Source organism: Camelus bactrianus, chromosome 32 (genome assembly GCF_048773025.1).
Source record: "Camelus bactrianus isolate YW-2024 breed Bactrian camel chromosome 32, ASM4877302v1, whole genome shotgun sequence".
Classification (NCBI taxonomy): domain Eukaryota; kingdom Metazoa; phylum Chordata; class Mammalia; order Artiodactyla; family Camelidae; genus Camelus; species Camelus bactrianus.
Window position 1 is genome coordinate 23640406 of NC_133570.1, and position 23035 is coordinate 23663440.

Genomic DNA, 23035 nt, shown 5'->3' on the forward strand with positions numbered 1-23035 from the left:
ACCCTTTCCCTTGCTGTCCATAGCAGTGGACCCAGCCCTGGCTGACCTGGAGTTCATCCCTCCACTGTAGCAGTCCACCTGCAAGCGCATGGTGGTTCCCCCCATGAGTAGCCAAGAGGCCAAGGGGCAGTGGGTGCCTAGCAGACTTGGGGAGCGAGCTTGTGGGGGTTAGCAGGGCTGGCTGTCACCCACCGCAGCTTCCCCAAGTCTAGTCCACATCCATCAGCGACAGTGACTCCAGATTCCTCACCTCCCCTGAACTGGCCCCTCATCTCTGGGGCAGGTAGGCACCTAGCTGTCCAGGTGGACAGGTGTGTTGGAGATCTACCTCCCACTTCTTGCTCCTAAACTCAGCCTGTTTCCCGGCCTGTTAGTGGACCCCGCCCCTCTAAGCAAGAGTGCTGGCTGTCCAGGAGCCTTCTTCCCCCCACCCCCGTGCTGGGAGGAAGCCCCCTCGCCGCCTCCGCACGTGGGCAGGGCCGTCCCCCAGCCCTCCATCCACGTGCGCTGCCACTGCAGAGATTCCATTAAAGCGCCGAAGCTCCTGCGCGGCCCCCGGAGCTGGGGCCTTGGGGGTGTAGGGTAGGCCTAGCCTCGCCACCCTCTCCAGACGCGGCCTCCCTCCTGCGCAGAGGGGGCGCTCGGGAAGGCCCTGCCCACCACCCGTCCCAGGCACCTGTCCCGGGCGCTGGCCACGGTGCTCCCGCCCTCCCCGGGCCGCTCCCCGCACGGCCCTGGCGGCGCACTCACTCCGCCGCCCCGCCCGACCCCGGCCCCGGGGTGCAGACAATAGCCGCCTCCAGCCGGCTGCTCCGCGAACAAAAGCGGGTCCTCCCGTCGGGCCGGCGTCCCGCCCTCCGCCGCCGGCCCCCGGGACGGTGCCCCCGCCCGGGACCAAGTTCCCTCCAACCTGTCTGAGTTCGGCCGGCATCGGGCCGAGCGCAGGGGGCGCGGGCCGGCGGCGGCGGCTAAACCGGGCTCGGCTCCAGTGCCTCGGCCGCTCGGCTCGGGCTCGGCGGACTCGCTCCCCGCGGGGCCGACCTGGCGGCGGGGCGGCTAGTGGCCAATCGGGCGGGGCGGGGCGGCTAGCAGCCAATCGGGCGGAGCCAGGCTGGGGCGGGGCAGCGAGCAGCCAATCGGGCGGCACCGCGCCCGGGCGGGGCGGGGCGGGGCGGTGAACGGCCAAGCGAGCGGGGCGGGGCTCTGCAGCCTGGGGCCGGGGTCGCCCATCCGCCCCTGCCGCGGGCCGGGGCTCCGGATCTGCACCCCCGCCCTCCACCGCGGGGTGGGACTTCCCCACTGAGTCTTCCTTCCCTGGCCTCGGTTTGCCCCCAGTAAAAGAGTTCATAGCACCCTCCTGCAGTTGCGGAAAGTTCTGGCAGAGGAGGGGCAGTCCGGCCACGGGCAGCGCGCAAGGCCGCCCTGCCAGCAGAAGCTGCCCATCCTGGGTGCGACTCAGTTTCCCCTGCTGTGGAAGAGGGCCGATGCGACAGTAGTTACAGGGATGTCACTGTTGTGAGGTTTTTCGGGTCTCCCAGATCTGGCCCCAGGCCTTTGCCCACTGCCCAGCACTGGCCCCCACACAGCTCAACCAGGACCTAGCAAACTGCCCTACACTGACCCTCTTTGTCCGGGATTCTCCCCACCAAGACACAGAGGCCCAGGGGTCCCCCATCCTGAGAGGTGTCAGAGCAGATCAAAGGGAGAGGAGAGGGCACAACTGTTGTGTGACCCTGGGCGAAAGCCCATGGGGTCCAGCTGGCCTCAGACCCTCTCTCCTCCATATCTTTGATCTCCAGGGAAGTGGTGGCTGGAGGGAGTGGTTACTAGAGAAGCCTGGCTTCCGCTTCCTGCCTCCCACCTGCTCCTCCCCAGACCCCATTTAGAAAACTAAGCCACCCCTGGGGCTACTCCTCTTCCAGGACATGCCATGTACACAGGCCATGCAGCCAGCATGCTCAAGCACTCTGGGTGACCACAGTATGCCCCTCTGAGCCTCAGTTTCCCATGAGTTGTCCTGACCACTGGCCTCCTGTATCTTGCACCCATGGCAGCCCTAAGAGGAGCCACCTGGGGCAGGAGCAGAAGACTGTACCACTCTCCTGAGGGAACTTGCCCTGGATGCTTACATGTGAGTCCCTTCTGTCTTCTCCCAAATTTCAACAGCTGCTAGTGCCCCAGCCACTTACTCATCTTGGCCTAGTCTAGAGCTGATTAGGTCCCTAAAGGTGTCCCCACCTCTACCCCACCCTCACGCACACACATATAGTGGGTGAGGGCCAGCCCTGCTCCAGGTATCTGGAGGGGGGGCCCCTTCTGCTGGAGGATGAAGGGCAGGTAGCCAGGACCATGGTGCAGCCTAGGGGGCACAGCAGCAGGACCCCCACCACCCAGCCTTCCAATCCCTGCCTTGCCACCAGCCTCCAAGCTTCACAGACCCTGGCTCTGACACCCAGGACCAGGTCCAGGCAGCCCTGGCTCACGGGTGGGTAACCAAGTACCTTGTGCTGAGATGAGTCTGAGAAGCAGGTCTGACATAAAGGCTGCCAGGCCTGGCTAGCTGGATGTGGCCCTGCCATCCCAGTGTCCCCATCAGCCCTGTCAATCCAGCCACAGCCCTGGGAAAACACTCCCTCTGATCTCAGCCTGGGAAACCATCTCCTCCCAAAAGAAAGAACACCAAGGGCAGGCCTGGAGGTCCTTGGGTGGGGAGGGGCAGTGGGCGGGGAGGGTGGTGGCCTGATCTTCAGGCCAAAGCCCTCAGGAGGCCAGGGCAGTTCCAGGCGATGGGAACATCTCCCTGAAGGGGTTTTGACCCTCGTCAGTGCCCTTTGGGCTGGAGGCCAGAGCCCCTTCAGGCCTGGGAGGGCTGGAAAGAGCGCCTGGCGCCTGAAGGGTGGCCTCAGGGTCATGGGCTGCCACTATCCCCATGTGGCCCAGCCAGCTGTTCTGCTCCCCGCCAAGTTTGGGGGGCAGGCCTCACCCCTTGGAGTGCCTGAGGTCCAGGGGGCCACAGGGGTGGACTTCGTACCCAGGCCCACCTAGCCTCAGTTCCAGCCTCCCATGAACTGGCTGTGCGGACACCTCAACCACAGGAACCCCAACAATCACACAAACTCCAGGCACCAGCACTCCCACCTTCTGCCCCTCGCACCCATCGAACCAGGGGCTGGTCACTCCATCTGCACGTTAGGCAAGGGGTACAGTGGATGTGGGGCGGAGCCCAGGAGGCCTAACCCGACTCTACATCCAACTTCAGAGGTCTCAGGGTCTGGCCACAGAGCAGACAGGGCCCACACCTCCTGGGGCTGAGCTGGACAATGGCCAGTCACCTTCTGGGCTGCAGGTTGAGCCCAGGCCTTGCTGGAGCCATCCCCAAACCTTCCCCTGGGCCTGACTCTCTGACTGACACCTGCAGTGAAGGCAGGGAGATTCCATGGAAGCAGAACCTTCAGTGTCACCAGGCTTACTGCTGAGAACAGACCCTGCCCAGCTGCCTGGTCCCTGAGGGCTCACTCAGGTAGACAGTTCTATTCTGAGGCTCAGGCTGTGTCCTGCAGCACAGCCCCGAGGGGGACTCCCAGTCCCTTTGGGGTCCCACTTTCCTCCTCTCCTCTGAAGCCCCAGGAGGTCTTGCAATAAGCCACTGCATGCTGGCTTGTGGTCCACTTGGGCCCCTTGATTGCTTCCCCACTTGGCCACACATTTTCACCCTTCCTGAGTCACTGGGCTGTTACCTGTAGGACAAGCTGTTGCCAGGCCATCGGCAGGGGCTGCCCACTGCCCATGCCACCACTGCCCACGCCAGGCTGCTGGGCGCGCTCCAGCTGCAGGGCCACATGGCGCCGCTCCTGCTCCAGCGCCCGAGTCAGCCGCTCGAAGCGCGCCTCCTGCTCCTTCACCGAGGCCAGGATGCTGGCAGCCGAGTGCACACTGCAGTCCTCCATGACCAGGATGCTGGCTGGCTGCAGGCAAAGCAGAGCAAGGCCAGGGTGGGGCCAGGGCGGAGGCCCTCCGCCCACCCCACCCAGACCAGAGCATCCAGCCCTCTGGAGAGAAGCCACATTGATTAAATCCTAAATTAAAAGCCATTAATCCAAGGCTGGCCGGAAGCAGCAGGCTCCCTCCCTGTGGCGTGTGGAGCTCTGACCCAGGCTCCCTGCTTCCTGTGGGGCCCAGCAGAGCCCCAGACCATGACAGCTAGGAAAACCAACGCCCAGGGAGGGAAGAGGCCAGTGTGGGGGAGGGTCCCACAGCTGTCCACGAGAGAGCAGACCCCGGGTCTGGGGCCCCAGCTCTGTCTGCCTGAGGATGGAGGCACCAAGCCTGCAGGCCGAAGCCTCATGCCCTTGGTGACCTGGAGGGCAGCACTGGGGTGGCTGGGAGACAGACCACTGACACCTTCTGGGGTGGGTCATCCAGAAGCAGGGAAGACCTAGGCCCACTCCCCGACACCGTGCCCTCCGTGGGTCCCCAGTGCCCCAGAGGATAAATTTTCTGATGGCAACTGAAAACGCTATTTTTATATTAAAAGCAATAAATACGAGATAACATGGAAGGCAAAATGTGCATGAACTTTTAAGACAGATCATGAGACTTCAAAGATGATGGGGTAGAGGTAAGCTCAGACTCACTTCTGCTGTGGCCGTTGGGGGCCTGGGGCTGGCAGAGCCATGTGCAGGACCTCAGTGACCCTCACTCTCCTTCCTGGCAGATGCCTTCACAGCCTCTATCCCCTGTGAGGGCCCCACGCTGCCTGCTGGGCTGACCCCTCGCCCCTACCCAGACCCCAGCCTGACTTCCTGAGCCCTCACCACACTCGTCTGTCACCCGCGGAGTGGATTTAGCAAGAGGACAGAGATGAGCCTCGCCTATCCTGGGGCGGGGGTCCAGGCCTGGGCACCCCGGGAGTGGACAGGTGGATGGACTGGTGAGTGGATGGAGGGTGAAGGGTAGGAGGCCGGTGAGGCGGTGCTTGTGGGAGAGGGTGGGTGGGCACATGGGCAGCGGGCAGGGGGAAGAACGGGAGTCCAGTGGAGGATGAGTGAATGGACAGTTAGGTGGATGGAAGGGAGGGCAGGAACGAGGCTGTGAAACAGTCCTGGAAAGAGGGAGCTCCTGGGGGCACTGCTGTGGCCAATGCTCGCTCCCCCAGGAAAGAGCAGGCACCTCGGAGGAGCTGGGGAGACGCTGACCCTCCCCTGAAACCCTGCCCACACTTGACGACTTCCTGCTGAACCAGACATTCCTCCTCAGAAGGAGTCCGGCCAAACCCAGCTCCAGAAAATCAAATTATGGGGACCGAGTCCAATCTGGGTTGAGGAATTAGAGGAATTTCCTAAGGGTCAGGCCGGCAGGGGAGGCAGGGGGAGGCCTGGGCTCCAGAGCTGACCCTCCACGGCCATCTGTGGGCACACTGCCCACTGCGCCTGTCCTCCACTAGGGGAGGGAGGGGACTGGCTGCGAGTTGAGCCCCCTTCACACACCCGACCCCCAGCCCACTGGATGAGGAGATGGTGCAGGAGCAGAACCCAGGCCCAGGGGCACGGGAGCCCACCCTTCTGGGAGGGCACCAAGTCCCCCTGTGCTGCCAGCATAGAGACCTGCTCCCCACACCACTGACCAAGCCTGGAGAGGGCCCATCTTCACCCCATCAGCCCTGCTGTGGTCAGACAATGCCCACGGCCGTGGGGGTAGTTTCTGGCTGAGCCCACAAGGACGGGCACTGGGCCAAGGCTGGGGGCAGAGCCGCAGCCAGAGGCCTGGGGTGTGGGGTTCCCACTGAGTGGGGTGCATCCATTCATCCCAGCCAGGACTTCAGGGTCACCCGCAGTCAGTGTAGGGCCTGGGGGACTAGACAGGAAGGGTCTGTTCTCGACCATAAAGCAGTGGAAGAAACCGCCAAGGAAAAAGGGCCAGCTCGCCTCTGTGAGAATGAAATATTTCTGAACATCCCAAAAGGACCACATGTTGTGGTTGTGGCTTCTGCTTTTCACATGGAGCGAGCGCTTCAGACGAAAGACAAGCGTGACCGCACCTCTAGACTCGACTCTGACCACAGGAGCCTGCGGGCACGTGGGGACACGTCACACTACTCTACTGTTGTACATTTATAATTTTCCATGATTGAAAGTAGGAGAAAAAGACAAAAAAACCAAAATACCATCAACACACTGGGATCAATTCTTTATACTATCTGGCAGAAAAGTGACATCCTTCATCTATTAAGTGCTCTTACGAGTCAGTAGGAAAAACCAAACCCCAACTCTAGGTGGGCAAAGGTCATAAGCAAGGTGCGTGGTCCAGAGGGTGAGGTGCAAAGGATGAGTGTGGAAAGAGTCAACATGCATGCACGCACACGTGTGTCACACACACAGAGTGGAAGGAGGGCGTCGCCGCGCAGCAGTGCTCTGGGTGGAGGGTCCTGGCCTTCAGGCTGCAGCAGGTCCAGGGTTCTGCACATGCCAGTGTTCTAGCTGCACGAGCTACTGCTGTAGCCAGAATGTAGGTGACACGGGAGAGCAGACACCTGCCCAGCAGTCCGGGCAAGGGAGTGTGAGGCCAGGAAACTCTCCCAGGGGCCTGGGTGGTGCCATTGCCACCAGAGGGGAGCAGCAGGGTTTCACAGAGCTGGGAGAACTGTAATTGAATTCAGCCCGGAAATGAGAATTCCCTAGCGCAAGAGGGACCCCTGTAGCACCTGGATCAGACACCGTGGAGGTGGGGGATGGACAGAAGTGGCCACTCGGTGACCCCCTCCTGCCCCCAAACTGTTCACATGGACTCCCAGCAGCACCCGCTGACCACAGAGGTCCTGCGCAGGGGCGGTATGGTTTGTTTTCCCAAAGGGCTCCTGCCCTGCACTGCTGGGGCCCCCTAGGCCAAGGGTGAGCCATGTCCAAGGCAGCCCTGATCAGCCCCAGGGCAGGGGGCTGCTAGACTGGTGGTCCAGGGGGACCAGGGGCTGTGGGGTGCTGATGCAGGAGGCTCAGGGTCAGGTCAAGGCAGGGACACATCTGGGGCCCATGGAGCCTGAAGTCTGGGGAGCCAAGAGTCTGGGGCCGGGGCCAGGGAGCATCCAGGGACCTGCAGGCTAAATATGGCAAAGGCAGGCCTCACCCTGGTGGAAGGGTGGGCTGGGTGGAGATGAACATCCCAGCTGCGGCCCCTCTCCAGGGGGAGGCCTGCGCCACCATTGGCCCATAAAGGGTCTCCGTTTGAGATTTCTGCTGGGGCAGATCACAGACTCTTTCTCCCTCTGCCGACTGTGGCATACCCCATCTTCTGGGTATGCCTGGGTTCCCTGGGGCCCACCTTTCTGGGCGGATTCGTGGGATGGGGATGGACAGCAGTCCTCCAGGCCCCAGGCTGGGGCTCACGGCAGCCTCCTCGCTGCCCCTCCTGCACCTGACCCAGATTCCAGCTGTAGCCGCAGCCCGCGGGCGATGCCCAGCAGGCTCCAAGTGTGGGGTCTGGGCAGGGAGGACCCACCTCCTCTGTGGTCTCTGCAGCAGCCAGCCCAGGGGCACCCCAAGGGCTCCAGCAGGGAGAACTGGGGCTGGCAGTCACAGAGCTCTCTGGTGGCACCAGCAGCCCACCTACTCCAGCCAGACCATGAGAGGGGAGCTTGTGGGGGTAAGAGGACCCACTACGTGGGGTGGGCTGGCCCGTTGCCTCCTCCAGGCTGCTCCTAGGAACGTGGCCACCCCGGCCCCCCATTCTACCTCAGGGACAGCAGAGCAACATGTGGGGAGTTCTAGGGGCCCAGGTTCAGAGCCCCGCCCCACCGCACTCTGGGGAGGGCACATGAGGCATTCCTGGGGAGGGGCCTGAGGCTCACAGCCAGGCTGGGGCCAAACCCAGTGGATCCACTTGGCACCAGGGCCCGAGAACCCAGGTCCTACCTATCCAGGAAGGAGCCAAGAGGCCCGAGAGCCCCTGAGGGCCCCACAGAAGCACAGCTGGGCCAGTTATCTGGCCGGGCCAAGGGCCACCGGCCTGTGTGCACCAAGAAAGGAACACCCTTTCTCCTCAAGACGCTGGACCCCTTCTTCCCAGGCTCCCTCTGTCACCATGGCAACGCCCAAGCTTCTCTGGGAGGGACAGAGCTTCTTTGTGGTGGCACAAAGCCCCTTTGAGGGGCGGTGGGGTTCAGCCCCTGGGAGTCTGTGGCCAGTAAGTCTCTGGGGGGTGAGGCAGGGCTCCTCAGCCCAGCCCCCACCAAGGTGGCAGAACCAAGGAAGCAGAAGCAGGAGAGCCTGGTGGTTAGGGACTGAGACCCTGATCCCAGGTACCACCTGCCTGGCTTCTATGGGAGTGTCCCTGGGATGAGCCAGGGCCCCCAGAGGAGGTTCTCTGCGGGGGCCTGGGGACGTCCCAGGGTCTTCCCACAGTTTTGACAAGAACCAGCTCAGTCTGGACAAGTGGAAGAGGCACTGGCTGCGGGGGAAACTCCCTGCCAATGGGAAACCGGGCTGGGGACCCAGCGGGAAGCAGCACAGGGAGTCTTCAGTGGGCTGGCGGGTCAGATGGTGGGGGTTTGGGACCAGGTCTGCTAGGGGACTGCCCTCGCATCTGAGCCCAGCCCACTCACAGCCTTCCCTGTCACAGGGGCTCCCCTCTCTGCCCCCCTGCCCTGGAGGAATGCGGCTGCCCAGCTGGGTGGCCTGGGGCAGCCTTGCTGCAGCCACCACCTCAGGACAGACTTGGACAAGAGAGAAACTCTCTACAGCCTGGCTTGCTTCAGAGGTGGGGAGATGGGACCCCGAGGGCAATGTGGGTCCTGAGCATGGTGACAGGGACTCAGTGCAAAGCCGCTTCTTTTACCCCAGCGTGTTGCCCCATTAACACCCCCGCCTTGCGGTCAGGGAAGCTCACCCCATCCCTGAGCCCCCCCTGTCCCAGTCTGCGGGTCCTGCCACTGCTGACCATGCACTTGGCAGAGCCCCGACATGCTGGGCGCCCTGCCCGGGCAGCCCTCCCAGTGACCTCCGTCTGACCCACTGGAGCTTTGTTACCCGAGCCCCCAGAGTGGGGGTCATGGCCCCCGGGCAGCAGCATGGGGCAGAGGGGCCCCAGGAGAGATCTAGCCTTTTGTGGGCAGATCCATGAAGGGCCCGGGGGGCTGTCAAGGGGCCAACCTTGCCACAGCAGCACCCCCCATGGTCAGCAGGCAAGGGCCCCTGCACCCTGCAGGGCCCCCCTCCCCCTCCCACCTGCTCCCCACCAGCATTCCTGGGAGCTGCTGACACTTCTGGGCACAGGGACCTGCCCGCACAGACCGTGGTCAGCAATAGAGGGCCACCTCCCACAGCCCTGGGGGAGGGGCTCCCAACAGAGACGGCCCGCGGCCTCGCTGTCCAGAAGGAGGTTCCCTGGTAAGTGGGAAACTGGTCACTTGTTCCCTGGTCGGGAACACACTGGGGCCCAAGCAGGGAGACTCCCTGTGGGCACAGTGCCCAAGCCCAGGGGGGTGACAGGTGTCAGGAAGACCCTCCAGCTGCCATGGGCAGAGGCAGGGTGGCTGTGGCCACCTGGCCCTGGATGGATCAAAGGTGAGTGTGGGTGAGAGACCAGAGCATGTCCCGGGGAGGGAGGTTCCGGGCCCTTCCAGCCTCCCTCCCGACCCACAGCATCACAGGGCCAGCTCCCCTCTGGTCTGCCCTTGCCCAGGGTCCCATGTGGCCTCCAGCCAGCAGTGGCTCCTCCCACCCTCCTAGGGCCTCCCACTCCCTCCCAGAAGCTGAACTGGGCACCAATCCCTCTGTTCCTGACCCCTTCCCTTGCCTGGGAGCCAGCTTGGGCCTCCAGAAGCCGGGAGTGCCCATAGCAACAGGTCCAGACACCACCAGCCTCCAGCAGACAGCAAAGTCCCGCCTTTTATATGCAAATAACCCAGTGGGACTGGGCAGGGGGCTCCACCCTACCCCCACCCAGTGCAGACTTGGGCCTGGCAGTGTCCCTGCCTGCTTCCCCCAACCCACACCCACACTAGGAGAGCCTGCTGGGAGCTGGACCTGCCTTTGTGCCCAACTACCGCCAAAGGGAAGTGGGAACGCTGCAGCAGGCATGCCGACAATTTCCGGACCTCCTAAATCCCACCCGAAGGCACACACATGCAGCCACCCACACACATCTCCACGGGCACCCCATGCCCGGCCACACTCTGGGGTTTCACCTGCCCCAGAAAATGGTGGTGGGTGTCCTGAAAGTCCTGACAGGTCCCTGTGGTGGGAGAGGTAGGAATAGGGCTCCTGGAGGGTCAGCGTCCTGGGCAGATGCTGCACTGTCCTGGACACCTGGCAAGGCTGCCCCACAGAGACCTCTGAGACCAGGGAGGCCCCTGACTCCACAGCTGCAGTGCCCAACCTCCGGTCCACATGGCGGTCTCTGTGTGATGGGGGGGGGACATGGCCAGGACCCTGGACAGAAGCCCCCAGCCTGCACAGACCTGCCCCAGAGCCCAGTTCCCAGGGCAGAACCTGCTGCCCTTGGGGGACCCGGGAGAGCTGCCGTTTATTGGCACGAATGTCAGGGAACAGCTGATATGTATCCTCAGAAGGTTAGAGCCAGCACTGAGTGGGTGAGCTGGGAACAAAGCATGAGGAGAAGGGTGAGCTGAACATGGAGGGTTACGGGGACTGAGAGGCAAACACGGCAGCCTGGACGCTCTGCGGGGCAGTAGACCAAACCCACGGCAGTCTGGCCCAACCGGCAGAAAAGGATAGAAAGCCACCAAAAGCGGGAAGGCAGGAGTGGAGGAGAATGGATCCCCTAGGACAGGAATTCCCTCAGGGAGACAGACAGGACACCGGGAACTGCCCTCAACAGCGAAGGCCTCTTGCAGGGCTGTGAGTGCTGCCTTGGAACCTAAGCTTTCTGCCCAGAAAGCAGCTGAGACCTGGCCACACTGAGGTCTGGATCCTGCTGCCTGCCGGGCTGTCCACATCCTGGAGGGGCTGGGTGTCATCCATCCACAGCAACCTGCTGCCCGCCCTTCGCCGCTTGGGCTGTAGGCACTCTTCTACACAAGGAACAGCTGGCAGCTCTTTTAACAGGATGCCTCACTTCCCCCTTCACCTGAGAGCCTGCAAGAGTTAAGTCCAGCTCTGGACTTCCTTAAGGAAACATCGCTGGAGGTTCTGGGACTTTCAGAGACGATTTGTCCCCCAGGCCTCAGTGTCCCCACCCTGTAACCTCGGTGTCCCCCTGGCACTGTGGCCCAGGGGCCCCAGGGGCGCCAGAACCGCCCTCCAGGGCACAGAGCGAAGGGCAGGGCTCGTTACCCTGCAAAATGCAGAGAGCAGCAAGTACATTCAGACGGATGGTGGCCTAATTAGGGTTCCACAGAGAGTGAAAGCACTTGGAAAAGGAAAGTTTAACTAAAGGCATGTTTGAAATACCAAACCCATCAATTGCAAGCGTCAAGCTGGCAAGATGTGCCGGGGGGTGGGGTGCCTCCTCCCCTACCTGACACGGGTGAGAGAAGGGGGTCCTCAGGCGTCCCCCCAGCACAGGACCTAACTCGCAGGGATGGGCTGACGATGCCAGGCGCCCCGGCTGAGGGCCATGCTGCAACAGGGGATGGACACCTAGGGCCTGGCGAAAGGCCACTTAGCAGCCCAACCGCCCAGGTGACAGCCCAGGCAGGGGACAAAGCAGAGCCAGGGAACAGCCTGATGCTGACTGTGGCTGCAGTGCCGCTAGAGGCCCCAGGGAAGAGCTGAGGGGTGCAATGAGGCTGGTGGCCATGGTCAACACACCAGACGGCCGCTGGGGGCCTGCAGAGACTGCCCAGCGTGGCTGGCCCTGCTGCACAGCCATGCCACCGGCCGTGAGTCACCAGGGCACAGAGCGCCCCTGCACTGAGCCCTGAGTGCGGCCTGCAGGGCCAGGTCCAAGCCTGAGGCCCGCTTGGGGGAATGTTCCTCTTCCTGTCCCAGCGGAGCAGCACGTGCTGCGGGCAGGAAGGGGCTTGGGGCTTCCCTGGGGCTGTGGCTCCTGCCTCTCATGCTGAGCCCACAGGAGGATGACCCGAGAGTCCAATCATGGAGGCCCCAGGATGCCTGGCTGAGAGTCGCTCACAGCCGAGAAGGCGGCCTGCCAGCAAAGCAGGCAAGATCACCACAAGGCAGGCAGAGTGGGCCGCCAGCCCCAGGCAGAGACACAAACAGGACACACGCACGTACCCAGCCTGGTGGTACCTGTTCGCCCCCCACAGCATGACACAGCCACTTGGGCCAGGGACAGCTGCGTGGGACAGCCCACAACGCCACATCAGGAGATCCATGCCCTCCCTGCAGGGTGGCGCAGGGACATCCCCTCATAGGGAGCTGTGTGTTCACAGGCCGGATGCCAAAGAGGGGCCTGGATCATTTTGGGGACTTCTGAGGGGCCTCCCTTTGGTTACTGTTCTCAGTAACCAAAGATGCTCAGACGGACTGTGAGGCTCAGGGAAACCAGGGCAGGATGTGCATGGGCCTGCACACTGAGTCCCGGGGAGGAGGCCCCATCGGCATGGACCGGCACGAGCCTGCAGACTCAGTGCGCAGGACGACTGCGACCTCCGAGAACAGGGACTGGTCAAGGGGAGGCCCTGACACCATCTTTTTAAGGGGGCTGCGGGCGCCTGCTACAGGGACCTTGAACCTGAGGACACAGAATGTCACATCTCCTGTTTCTGGTGACAGAAAACGTCAGTCAAGAAATAGTTCAGATACAACCACAAAAAGAAAGTTCAACCCTCACCTCACGTTCACATCAGTAAACTCTAGATGGGTGAGCCCCCAAGTGTAAATGCTAACCTGGAAACACCTGCAGAAAAGATGGAGGTGCACTTACCCAGCCACGTGGCAGGAGGGCATGTGTGGAAGGACTAGAAGAAGAAAGACTCCAGATTCCAGCACAAAACATGGAACATCTCTGGACACGACCCCCGTCATGAACAAAAATTAAAGGGCTGAAAAGAGCCCACAGCCGCCAGCAGTCAAGGAAGAACTCACGGCTGCCCTGACACAGGAACGCGGCCCTGGGAAGCCCCGTGTGGGCCTCAGAGGTGCAGCCGAGCTCAGTGACCCCCCGCTTCCTCCTGGCTCCCCCTTCTAGGGGAGCCCCGCCTTCGTCCCTGTCCTTCAGTCCATACCAGCACTTCTCTCTGTGTGCTGCCCTCTCAGCCAGGCAGGGGACTCCCCAGGGTAGGGTGGGGGGGTCGGCCTAACGGGGTCACAAGATCTGGGCAGGTGCTAAATGGCCAGAGGTGGGTATGGAGACACATGGGGGCTTCTTGTCTGCCCTGGAACCAATTCAGTCCCAAGGCTCCCTCTCCATGCCCCTCGGTGTGGGCAGAGCAGAGATGGTCCCTCTGATGCCCACGGCAGATACGAGGGCAGGCCAGAGACAGGAGAGAAAAGGGCCCAGAGAGAAAAGGAGGAAACCAGGACCACAAGGCAGGGAGGGAGGAACAGGGAATAGACAGGAAGGAGCATGGCCCCTGGCCCTCTGCTCTGTCTTAGAGCCCTGGACATAGGACACTTAGGCATCTGGAGGCTCCTGAGTCTGTGCCACTGCCTTCTTGCCACCACCCAAGTGCAGCACAGGCAGGGGCAGGCCCTCCACACTGGATGCTCAGGGACACTCAGAATCCACGGGGCCGGGTTGGCCGAGCCCCCCGAGGAGACGGTGTCAGGTAGGGCAGGGGCAGAGGACCGGACTGGGGAAGCCACCACACTCTGCAAATCAGGCATCGCAGCAAACTGACAGCCAGGGCCAGCGGGCTTACTGCCCCCCACATAAGGTCCCAGGGGACACGAGCACCACTCAGCCTATGTCCCTGCCACACTTCCCAGGCACCAGACCTCAGTGCTGCTGGCGCTGTGATCAGCAGAGGAGCCCACAGGGTGGGGCCAGCACCCAGGGCCCTGGCTATGGTCAGAGCAGTCACAGCCCCTCGGTTACGTGTTGTTAATGGCTGCTCCCCCCACGCCATGAACTAATGTGGCCGTGTGCGCCAGAGACCACAGGGCCCACAGAACTAACTGGTTACTATTTGGCCCTTTCAGACAAAGCCTCCTCCTGGCCTCAGTGCCCTCCTCCTGGTACCTGGCCTGTGGGCCCATCACCTGTCCCCACTGGAGACTCCAGCCTCCCCAGGGCAGCAGGGACCATCCTGAGCTGAGAGGTTGTGTAATACCAGGTGTCCAGGTCAAGGAAGGTGTGGATCAACCCCAGCGAACGTCCCAGTGGGCTGCCCCCACCACAAGCTCATCCCTCAAGCCAGGCGTCCAACCAGTATCTGCTGTCCCCACACCCAGGCCCCCAGTGAATACAAGCAGGTGTGGCAGGAGGACCCAGGTCCAGCCCTGCCAGCCCAGGGTGCTGTGCCCACCCATGGTGAGGCTGACCTGAAGCACACACCACTCAGGGCCATCCCTCCGTGGACCACACTGCCCGGCCCACCACCTGTGTGTGAGGAGGGGCTGGACGTCCAGGCCAAGCTCAGGTCACCTACCTGTCTTGAGGTGAGATCAGCATGTCTGGACACCCATCCTGCCCGCTCCACGTCCTGCAGGGAACCAGAGGGTACCTGGTGAGGCCAACCTGCAGGGCTAAGTCTCTTCTAGGTGAGGCCAGATCCCCAGCTAGGCACTATTCTCCCTGACCCGAGGGCGTCCCATGGTGCCCTGGACACAGACACGTTCCCACCCAACGGTGTGTGCTCACCTATCCCCAACCCACTGGCACCATCATGTCTGCAGTTTGCATCGGCTGCTAGGATCCCTCCTGGGCATTTCTGACGCTGTTAACTATACTTCAAAACCCTGACTGCTCAGAGCTGTGAGCTGACCATAATGTCTTTCCCCCTTCCAGAAGGTTGGGTGTGCTCCATTGTGATAAACTCTTACACCAGGGTGCCGTCGGCCCGGGCAGGAGGTCATGGCCCCCAGAAGTCTGCCCCCCACCTGCCCAAGGGACAGGCTGCCTGCATCTCCAGAGGCCAGACCTGCTCTGTGTCCCTCCTCAGCCAGCAGCCCGCCTCCTAGCCCTGGGACTGAGGACCACGAGGCTTCCTGTCATGGCTGATGGCCTGGGGACACGTCCCCTCTCCTGGTATCTAGGCCTGGGGACATCGCCAAGTTAGCCTCGTTAAAATGAAACACGGCGGCACAGACAGGCGGGAGGGTCTGGGCTGAGGCTGGGAGGCCATCTCTGGGAGATTGCAGGGGTGGGGGCTCTCTCCCCTTGGCTCTCCAGTGTTTTCCAGGTTGTTTCAAGCCTCTGTCCAGTCTTCCTTTGTGGATGTGGCTCATTTGGGGGCCTGAGGGGAGGGGCTTGAAGTCAGGGTGGGATCATGGGGAGAAATCAGGTCCTGGGCCAAAGGCAAGAAAGACCCCCTCCCCCGAGGCTGGGAGTGTGCGTGTGCGTCGGGGGTTGGGGGGGTGTGGTTGGGAGTCTGTGCATGCGTGTGTGCCTGGGGGGAGGTTTGGCTGGGAGTCTGCAGCCCACTGCGCCTTTCCACCCAAGGCAGCAGCTGTCGCTCTGAGCCTGAGGTCTGCGGCTCAGGAATCAGCTTTGGCTCAGTATATGTTTCTGGGATACCTCACATTTTGGCTTAAGTGTTCACATAGATCTCGTTCCACGGAGAACTACGTGCCTTTATTAGCAGTCCTGATAACCGCCAGCCTCTCCCCAGTGCTGGCTATACCCCATCATCTCAGTGACTCTCACTAGGAGCCTGGGGTCAGCCTAACACCCCATTTTACAGATGGGGAAACTGGGTCCAGGCAAAGAAGCACTGGGCCAGGATTCGAACTCAGGTCTTCCTGCTCCTAGGACCCCACTATTCACTCACCCAGATGGGGATGTGTGGCCATGGGAAGAATGTGGCTTCCACCTTGTGGGACTCCAGCAGGCCCAGAACTCCACAAATGCAGAGGAGGGCCAGTAGTCAACACCAGTAAGTGGTGGGGGTTGAGGGGAGGGCATCTGCAGGGCTGCAGCAGGGAGGGGGCCAGAGGGAGCTTCCTGCAGGAGGAGGAGGGTGGGAACAGGGGACTGGGAGGGTCTGGGGCATGCAGGGTGGTGATGGGACCTGCAGCAGGGTCTCCGTCCCCAGAGCGTCTTGTCTCAGCAGAAGCATATGGATGGGGGGTGGGGTGGGGAGGCAGAGCCTGGCAAGAGCCCTTGGGCAGTGGACAGACAGATGGACAGGCTTGAGATATGAAGGTACAACCAGTGATGGGATTTGTGCCAAGAAAGCAGGGGTACCTGTCTTAGGTAGCCCTTCTCAACACCCCCTCAGAGCTGGTCTGCAGGCTCAAAGGTCCCCTGCTTGGCCAAGGATCCTGCACCAAGAGCCTTGGGCCAAGGGAACCACCACCCCTAGCCTTGGAAAGCCTGCTGTGTGTTCAGACCGGGGCAGGAGCCCTCTGCAAGGGCCAGCCAAGAGCCAGAACAGCAAGCTTGGACCACAGATGTCTGATGGCTTGAGGGAGCCCCCATGGGCACAAGTCTGGAAGAGGGATGGGGCTCAGGCTGGGTGGGCTGGGTAGACGGCTCGGGGCTCTGGTGGGTGATGAGGAGCCCAGGTGGGGGTCAGGCAGGCCTGCAGAGAGCTTGCTCTGAACTTGAGCCTTGGTCCTGCTCCCCGACTGTAAACCCAGGCCGCCGGTCACTCTGCAGGCATTGTGAGAAGGCACCCCTGTGGTTGCGCTGTTCTGTTTACAGATGACACTGAGGCAGAGAGGCACAGCCCTGTGCTGAGTGGCTGGCTCAGAGATCTCACCTGGTCCCCTGGATGGTGGCAGGATGGCCTATGGGAGCCAGGGAGGCACCTGGGGCACACACCTGAAGGAGAGCCCTCCTCCACTGTCCTTGTTGGAGCCTGTGCTCCACCACCCCGCCACCCAGCCCTTGGGCCGCCCTCTGCTGCACTGAGGGTGGTGAGGGCACTGGGGTGCTGAGGGCCTCACCCCAGCGACCCTTGTTCCTCTCCAGCTCCCCATCCCAGATAGGGCCTGGAGAAAGCAGAGCTCTGGCTTCCCAGCGGGTGCCCCAGGAAGCGTCCCCACCGCTGAAGGAGGCTGGGTGGAGCTGGTCTTGACGGGCATGGTGGTCCCGGGTGCCCTCTGGTGGCCGCACTCAGCTGGTTGCTGCTTTGCTAGAGACTGCCGGCCCCTCAGTGTCCACTGGGGCAGTGAGAAGGGCTGTGCTTCACAGACACACACACACCCTTGGGTGGGGGCGGAGAGGGGGATCCACATGGGTGATGTGAGTGCCCACCAGCTCTGGGCTCCTCTTACTGACCTGTGAAACAGGCTGAGCTGGGCAGCCCTCCCAGTCAGAAAGGCCCAGGAAGGAATTCCTCACCCCATGTCTCCCCGTTACTCTCTGATGCCAGGGCTCCTGCATAGGGGCCCAGACTTCATCCTAGTCTTGATAGAAGCTAGTAGCAAAGGGACAGATGCCCTCCCCGATCTGAGCCACCGCTGGGGAAGGTCCCAGAACCCTCGCAGCCTCCCTGGCATCCCATAGCACTTGCCCCCAGGACCACCACCCCAGCTCTGCCCCCTCCCTCCCTCTGCCAAGGCCATCCCAGGTCACAGGGCAGATGTGAGGGGCTGGCTGAGGCTCTGGCGTTCCTGGTGTCCTCACCCAGCTGTGCTACGGTTCTTGGCTCCTCTTGGAGGTGCAGGATCCCACTACCTGTGGTCCCCAGGCCTGTCTCCTGGGGTGAAGGGGATGCAGTGAACCCACCCTGAACCCCTGTGCAGCACAAACAGCCTCACCCTCACAGAAACTAGGAAGTACAGAGGGACCCCTGGGACTGAGAAGAGATCAGAGGGGCCACCTCCGGGGGGAGGCGTGCAGCCCAGATTGGGGGGCAGCTCTAACCTAGCAGGACTGAGGGCTGGTACCTGGTCAGCAGGCACTCATGTCCATGTAGGAAAGCCCATAAGGAGAGCAGGCAGGGCTGGCTGGGCTGTGCTCATGTGAACTACTCCCCAGGCCAGGGCTACAGCTCTGTGCCTAGCCCTGTGCTGGGTGCCTGGGGGCCTGAGACTAGAGGGCCTGGGGCGGCTGGGGACAGACAAGGTACTCTGGATGGGACGGAGCAAGGCTGGGGGAAAGCACAAGTTCCAGATTTATAGCCCCACACACTGCTCGGAACTGACTGGCCATGGGTCCAACACTGTCCCAGATCCAGATACACTGAGCACAGGACAGGTGGGACCTGCTGGGGATGTGCAGACCCCTGGCAGCCTGGATCTGGGAGTAGAGGCAGAAGGAGTCACAGTGGGTGGAGGCTTCCAATGCTGACCCGTTGTCTCCCCGGGTTACTCTCCGACGCTCCCTCATGGGAGAAAGTGCCCTATAGGTCGCTTATCATTCCAACCCCCTGGGTTCATAAATCCTGACCTGGCATGTGCCCTGCACGGTGACTCAAGTGACAAGGGGAAGTGGTGTGAGTGGTGGCTTAAATGAAAAACCTATCTTAAAGAATGAAGGGTAGTTCTTTGCTTTCCTTCTTCCTGAACAAGCCTGGAGTCCTCGAGCTCCGTTTTCACTGTGACACGTTATGCAGAGGTTAGAAACGGTGACATATTGTAAGAACCCAAGATTTAATTATTTAAAATGAAAATACGGAAACTGGGGATCTCCAGCCGCCCGCCCGCGGTGACACCGCAGCAAATCCGGGCCGATTTCCACTCCAAGTAGTGGGGATGCACCTCGGCCAGGGGCCCATCGACGGGGTTCCGTGGGACAAATACCCAGGTTGAGGTTACGGGCAGGGACGCTGGGCAGCGTCTCATCCCTTGTCCCCTGGGCGGTGGGAGCAGCGCAGCCCAGCGGCATCCCTTCGGCCGGGCCAGGCCCGCGCTTCCCGGCGGCGCGTCGCCCCAGCAAAGTTCCCCCGCCCGGGACCCCTCTGGCCAAAGGAAAGTTTCTGTGGCTGCGCAGCCCTGGCTCGAGATGCCCGGTCGAGCGGGGCGGACACGACTTCGGCCAGGCAGAGGCTGGAGGGGTGCGCGGAGCGGGGCGCACAACCGGTCGGACAGGACCCGAGGCCGCGCACAAAGGGACCCACCCCCGCCAGTCTTGGGTCCGCGCACCGCGACGCGGGCAAGGTGGGGGTGGGGCAGGGCCAGGCAGGACCCTGGGACCCGACCCCAGCCCAGACCTCGCCTCCGGCCCCTGCCTGGCCTGCAGTCCCGATCCCGGGCGGGATCCCGACCCTGGTCCCCAGCCCGAGCCTACCTGGAGCGCGGCGTGGGCGGCTCCGCAGCGCGGCTCCCGCCCCAGACGGGCGTCCCCGAGTCCCTCGGCTCACAGCGTCCCCAGGTGGGCGCCGGTGGCCGTCCGGGGACCTCGCTCGCGCGGGTGCGGGGCCCGCACCCTCCGCATCCCCAGCCCTCCCTCCGCCCCTCGCGCGGCCCGTGCGCAAAGCGGGCCTGCCGGCACCACGACCCTCGCCCCGCCCCATCGCTACCAGTGTTCCCATTGGTCGGAAGACCCGGCAACCGGCGCCGATTGGACGGGTGCGAGGAGACGCCGGCTTGCCATTGGGCCCTCGGAGTGTCCGTCTCGGCTGAAGACGGCCCCTCGTGGAGTGGCGGAGGCCCCGGCACCTGCCGGGACCGCTGCGGCGGCGGCGGCCAGGGAGGGCCACCCTCCACGGGCCGCCTTCGAGGACGTCCCCGGACTGTCCGGCCCGGGCGGGGAGGGATCAGGCCGCGTTCCCTCCATCACCACCCCCAGTTCGTAGGTATCCTCCAGAGACTGCTGTTGGCCGCGCCCTCCCGTCGACATCAATGCTATTTCCCACAATACGGAGAGAGTGTTCTGCTGCTCTCCCATTTTACAGACGGGAAACCGAGGCCCAGAGAGGTTCTCGCTTGCTCTAGGTCACCGGGACTCGAACCCAGTCCATCTGACTCCCGAGCCTGGGAGTCCTTCTACCCTCATCGCCCCAGGGTTTCCCCAGTGGAGGCCCACGTGGGTGGGGGTCAGCAGTCTTTCCAGGAGTAGAAAGAGACCCCTCCATGACCAACGGCTTTCCTCCCCCATCAGGCCTGAATCTGCAGACCCTCTGCAGGGCCCAGGGGACTGGCCTTCATAGGGCTCATGGCATGGCCACAGATCTGGGCCTGGGGGGGGGTGGAGTTTGTGCATTCATTGTCCCCCCCCATTCATGGGGTTCCCTTCCTCCACCCTACCTGTGGGGGTGTGGGATCACTGTGAGGCTCAGCCACCCAAGTTGAATTCAGCACAATTTGCATTTTCCTGCTGGGTGGAGAGTAGCCACTTGGTCCCTGTGATGATACAGGGCACACCCATAACCACAAATGGGACCAGAAACCTAGGCCAGCTCCACTAAACTTTGAGGGGGGTGAGGCCACCAGTGGGGCTGCTGCCCATTGGGGTTTGTTTCGGGGTCCCTGACTAGGGACCCTGGCTCATGCCCGGTTCTCAGCCTTTCCTGGCCCTGCCTGACCAGGAGATGATCCTTGGCTCGTTTTCCCCAGAACCATACCACCCACATTAGTGCTAACAGAGGGGACCAGATATGCATGTTTTATCCACCCATGTCAGGAGTCCAGTATGTTCACCCAGTAGTTGCTTGGTCAGAACAAAGAAAAGGAAATGATTTTCAGCCAGAACTCACCACTGGTACCACCTGTGCCCTGGCATATGTGGCAAATCAACCCCAGCAGTCGTTCAGTGCCAGGCAGCCACAGCTAACTGACTGGAATTGGCACTGGAGGTGTCAGTAGCACTGGAAGTGACAGCCATTTGGCACCCTGGCACAGAGATGTTGCTCAAAGCTCTGGGTGGGTGGAATGAAGGGTCGCTCTCTAGGTCTTGTCTTGCGGAAACTGCACCATAGGGGACCTTCTGGCCCAGCTGCCATGTGGACTGGGGTGGGGGTTCTCTTTTCTATATTTAGAAGAAGACTTAATTAGCCCAGTGGTCCCTGTGGATCTCTCCAAGGGCCCTGGTCCTCCTGAACCCCTCCTCTCACAATGACCTTATGGTCCAGCATCACCCCTTCCCCACACACTTGCTGATGGTGGCAAGAGGGGCTGCATATACCTCTGCTGAGAGAGCAAAGGGGGTAGAGAATTGTGCACCCGAATCGGCCCAGCTGAGGACTGCCTCCCTCCCCCTTGTTCTCAACCCACCTCTCCTGACAGGGCCCCAGACACCTGTCTACCCGTTAAGCTGGATTACCAGGTGCATTCGGAGGATCAGGGTGGGCAACGCCAGTTCCAAGAGGACTCAGGGCCTCTGTCTGGCAGTGGATCCACCATGACTCAGGTTGCAAATGGGGGTTGAAAGAGTCAGATTGCAGGGGAGATGGCCTCTATCACTAGTCCACTGCTGCAGGGACCAGTAGCCCGGTCTCCTCCCTCTCTCGCACCTCTTCCACCTGGCTCCTGGCCAACTCTGTAGGGTCTGAGGCATGTAAGTAAAGACACAGGGAGAAAAAGGTTTCACCTGGATGTCAGAAAGAACTTTCCAACAGTTGCAGATGCTCAGAAATCAAAAGGGTGACTGCACAAGGTAATGAGCTCTCCATCTAAGGATGTATGTAATTAGAGGTGGTGTGGCAGTGAACCCCATGCAGCCCTGAGACCCCCACCCCGCCCCATCTCAGAAACCTATAGCAGAGTGGGATTTACACCTCCATCCAAGCCATGTGTGACTGCACCCCCCCACCCCCATGCAGGCAATGGAAAAGACTGCTCTCAAGGGCTTGGCTAATCTGTGTTCCACCTCTCTAAGGCATGTGGCCCAGTGGTTTGGGGCAGACCACTCTGCAGCTGCTGCCCCATACCACAGGATGTGGTCACTCACCTCTAGCCCCAGGTCCTGCTTATCCAACACTACCACCTCTTGGTTGGACTGCATGGTCCAGCCGCCCAGAGGGAAATCACTGGCACCCACCCTGCACGACTCTGTTGCCAGGTAGCAAGAGGGAGGACTGTGTGTCTTGCTGGGTCTGCTGCCTGTTGTCCTTGAGTCCTTGGGCATCGAGGGTCCCTGACTTCTGTGTCTGCAAAGGGCTTATGTTGAGTTCTGGGAGGAACACAGAGATGTGGCGAAAGAGTGGGGTGGGATGGGCCTTTGGGGGTGTCAAACAGATCTGAGTTTGGCTCTTGCCTGTGCTGACTACCAGCCAGGCCCTTGCTCTGTCAAAGCCCCAGTTTTCACAGGGTGTCAGTGCTCCAAGTCAGGATCAGGGCACCTACGTCCTCAACGCAGGGCTGTGGAGCTAATCTAGCCACTGCCACTTGCCACCTTTTTTTGACTTCAAGCAAGTGATACACCTAACTGTTCTGGGCCTCAGTGTTTGCATCTGTAAAATGAGACGAATGAGCTGTGTCCAGGAACACTGAGTTTAGAGCCCTTAGCACCTTGTTATTAACCTTAATGAAACTGTCATTCTTGTCATGGTCTACTGAGGGCCCACTTTGGAGCAAGCTCTGGGCCTCTGACTCTCCACTTTCCCTGCACTCAAGGCCCCAGTTACAGCCCAGGGAATGCCTGCCCTGTTGCAAGGGCCCAGGTCAGTGCTCCTTCCCGGCTTCCTGCTCACTTGCAGCCAGGTGCAGATCTGGCCGGCAGCCCTCCATGCTGGGGGCCAGACCTGCAGAACAGCCTCGAGGAGGGTTAAAGGCTGTGGTGGCAGGTCCAGGGTCTGCCATGAGCGCGGCAGGGATGTCGGGGGTCAGGGCTGCAATGAAGAAGATGGCCAGTCCAGAAGCACCGACTGGGCGGACAGGGAGGGGCGAGCAGGGCCCCACCTGCAGGCGGGTCCAGACGTGAGTATCCCTGCAGAGCCTCCAGCAGGGCCCCGTGCAGCGCGGGTCTCTGGGCCGGCAGGTGACGTTTCTGCGAGGGCAGGGCCCGAGGCTGGCGTCCCTGTCGGCGGGGCAGGCTGAGAAGGCCGCTGGGGGTCACCCGGCGGAGTCAGCAGCTTGGCGCAGCCCCGGGGGCGGAGCGTAGGGAGGTGCAGCCCCGAGCGACGGCGCGA

The 23035-nt window shown here is 61.9% G+C and overlaps 1 protein-coding gene across 10 annotated transcripts in view; it reads right to left on the reverse strand.

The window, feature by feature from the left end:
* Positions 1–19434, reverse strand: part of ARVCF (ARVCF delta catenin family member) — a 34263-nt gene extending 14829 nt beyond the window's left edge. For 4 of the 10 annotated variants that reach the window (XM_074356029.1, XM_074356030.1, XM_074356027.1 and 1 more), the window contains exon 1: positions 911–1066. In XM_074356029.1, coding sequence (XP_074212130.1) covers positions 911–931 — 21 coding nt within the window. In that variant the 5' untranslated portion in view covers positions 932–1066. The other 6 variants (XM_074356031.1, XM_074356033.1, XM_074356034.1 and 3 more) reach the window with 5 other exon arrangements.
* Between the last annotated feature and the right edge of the window lie 3601 nt (positions 19435–23035).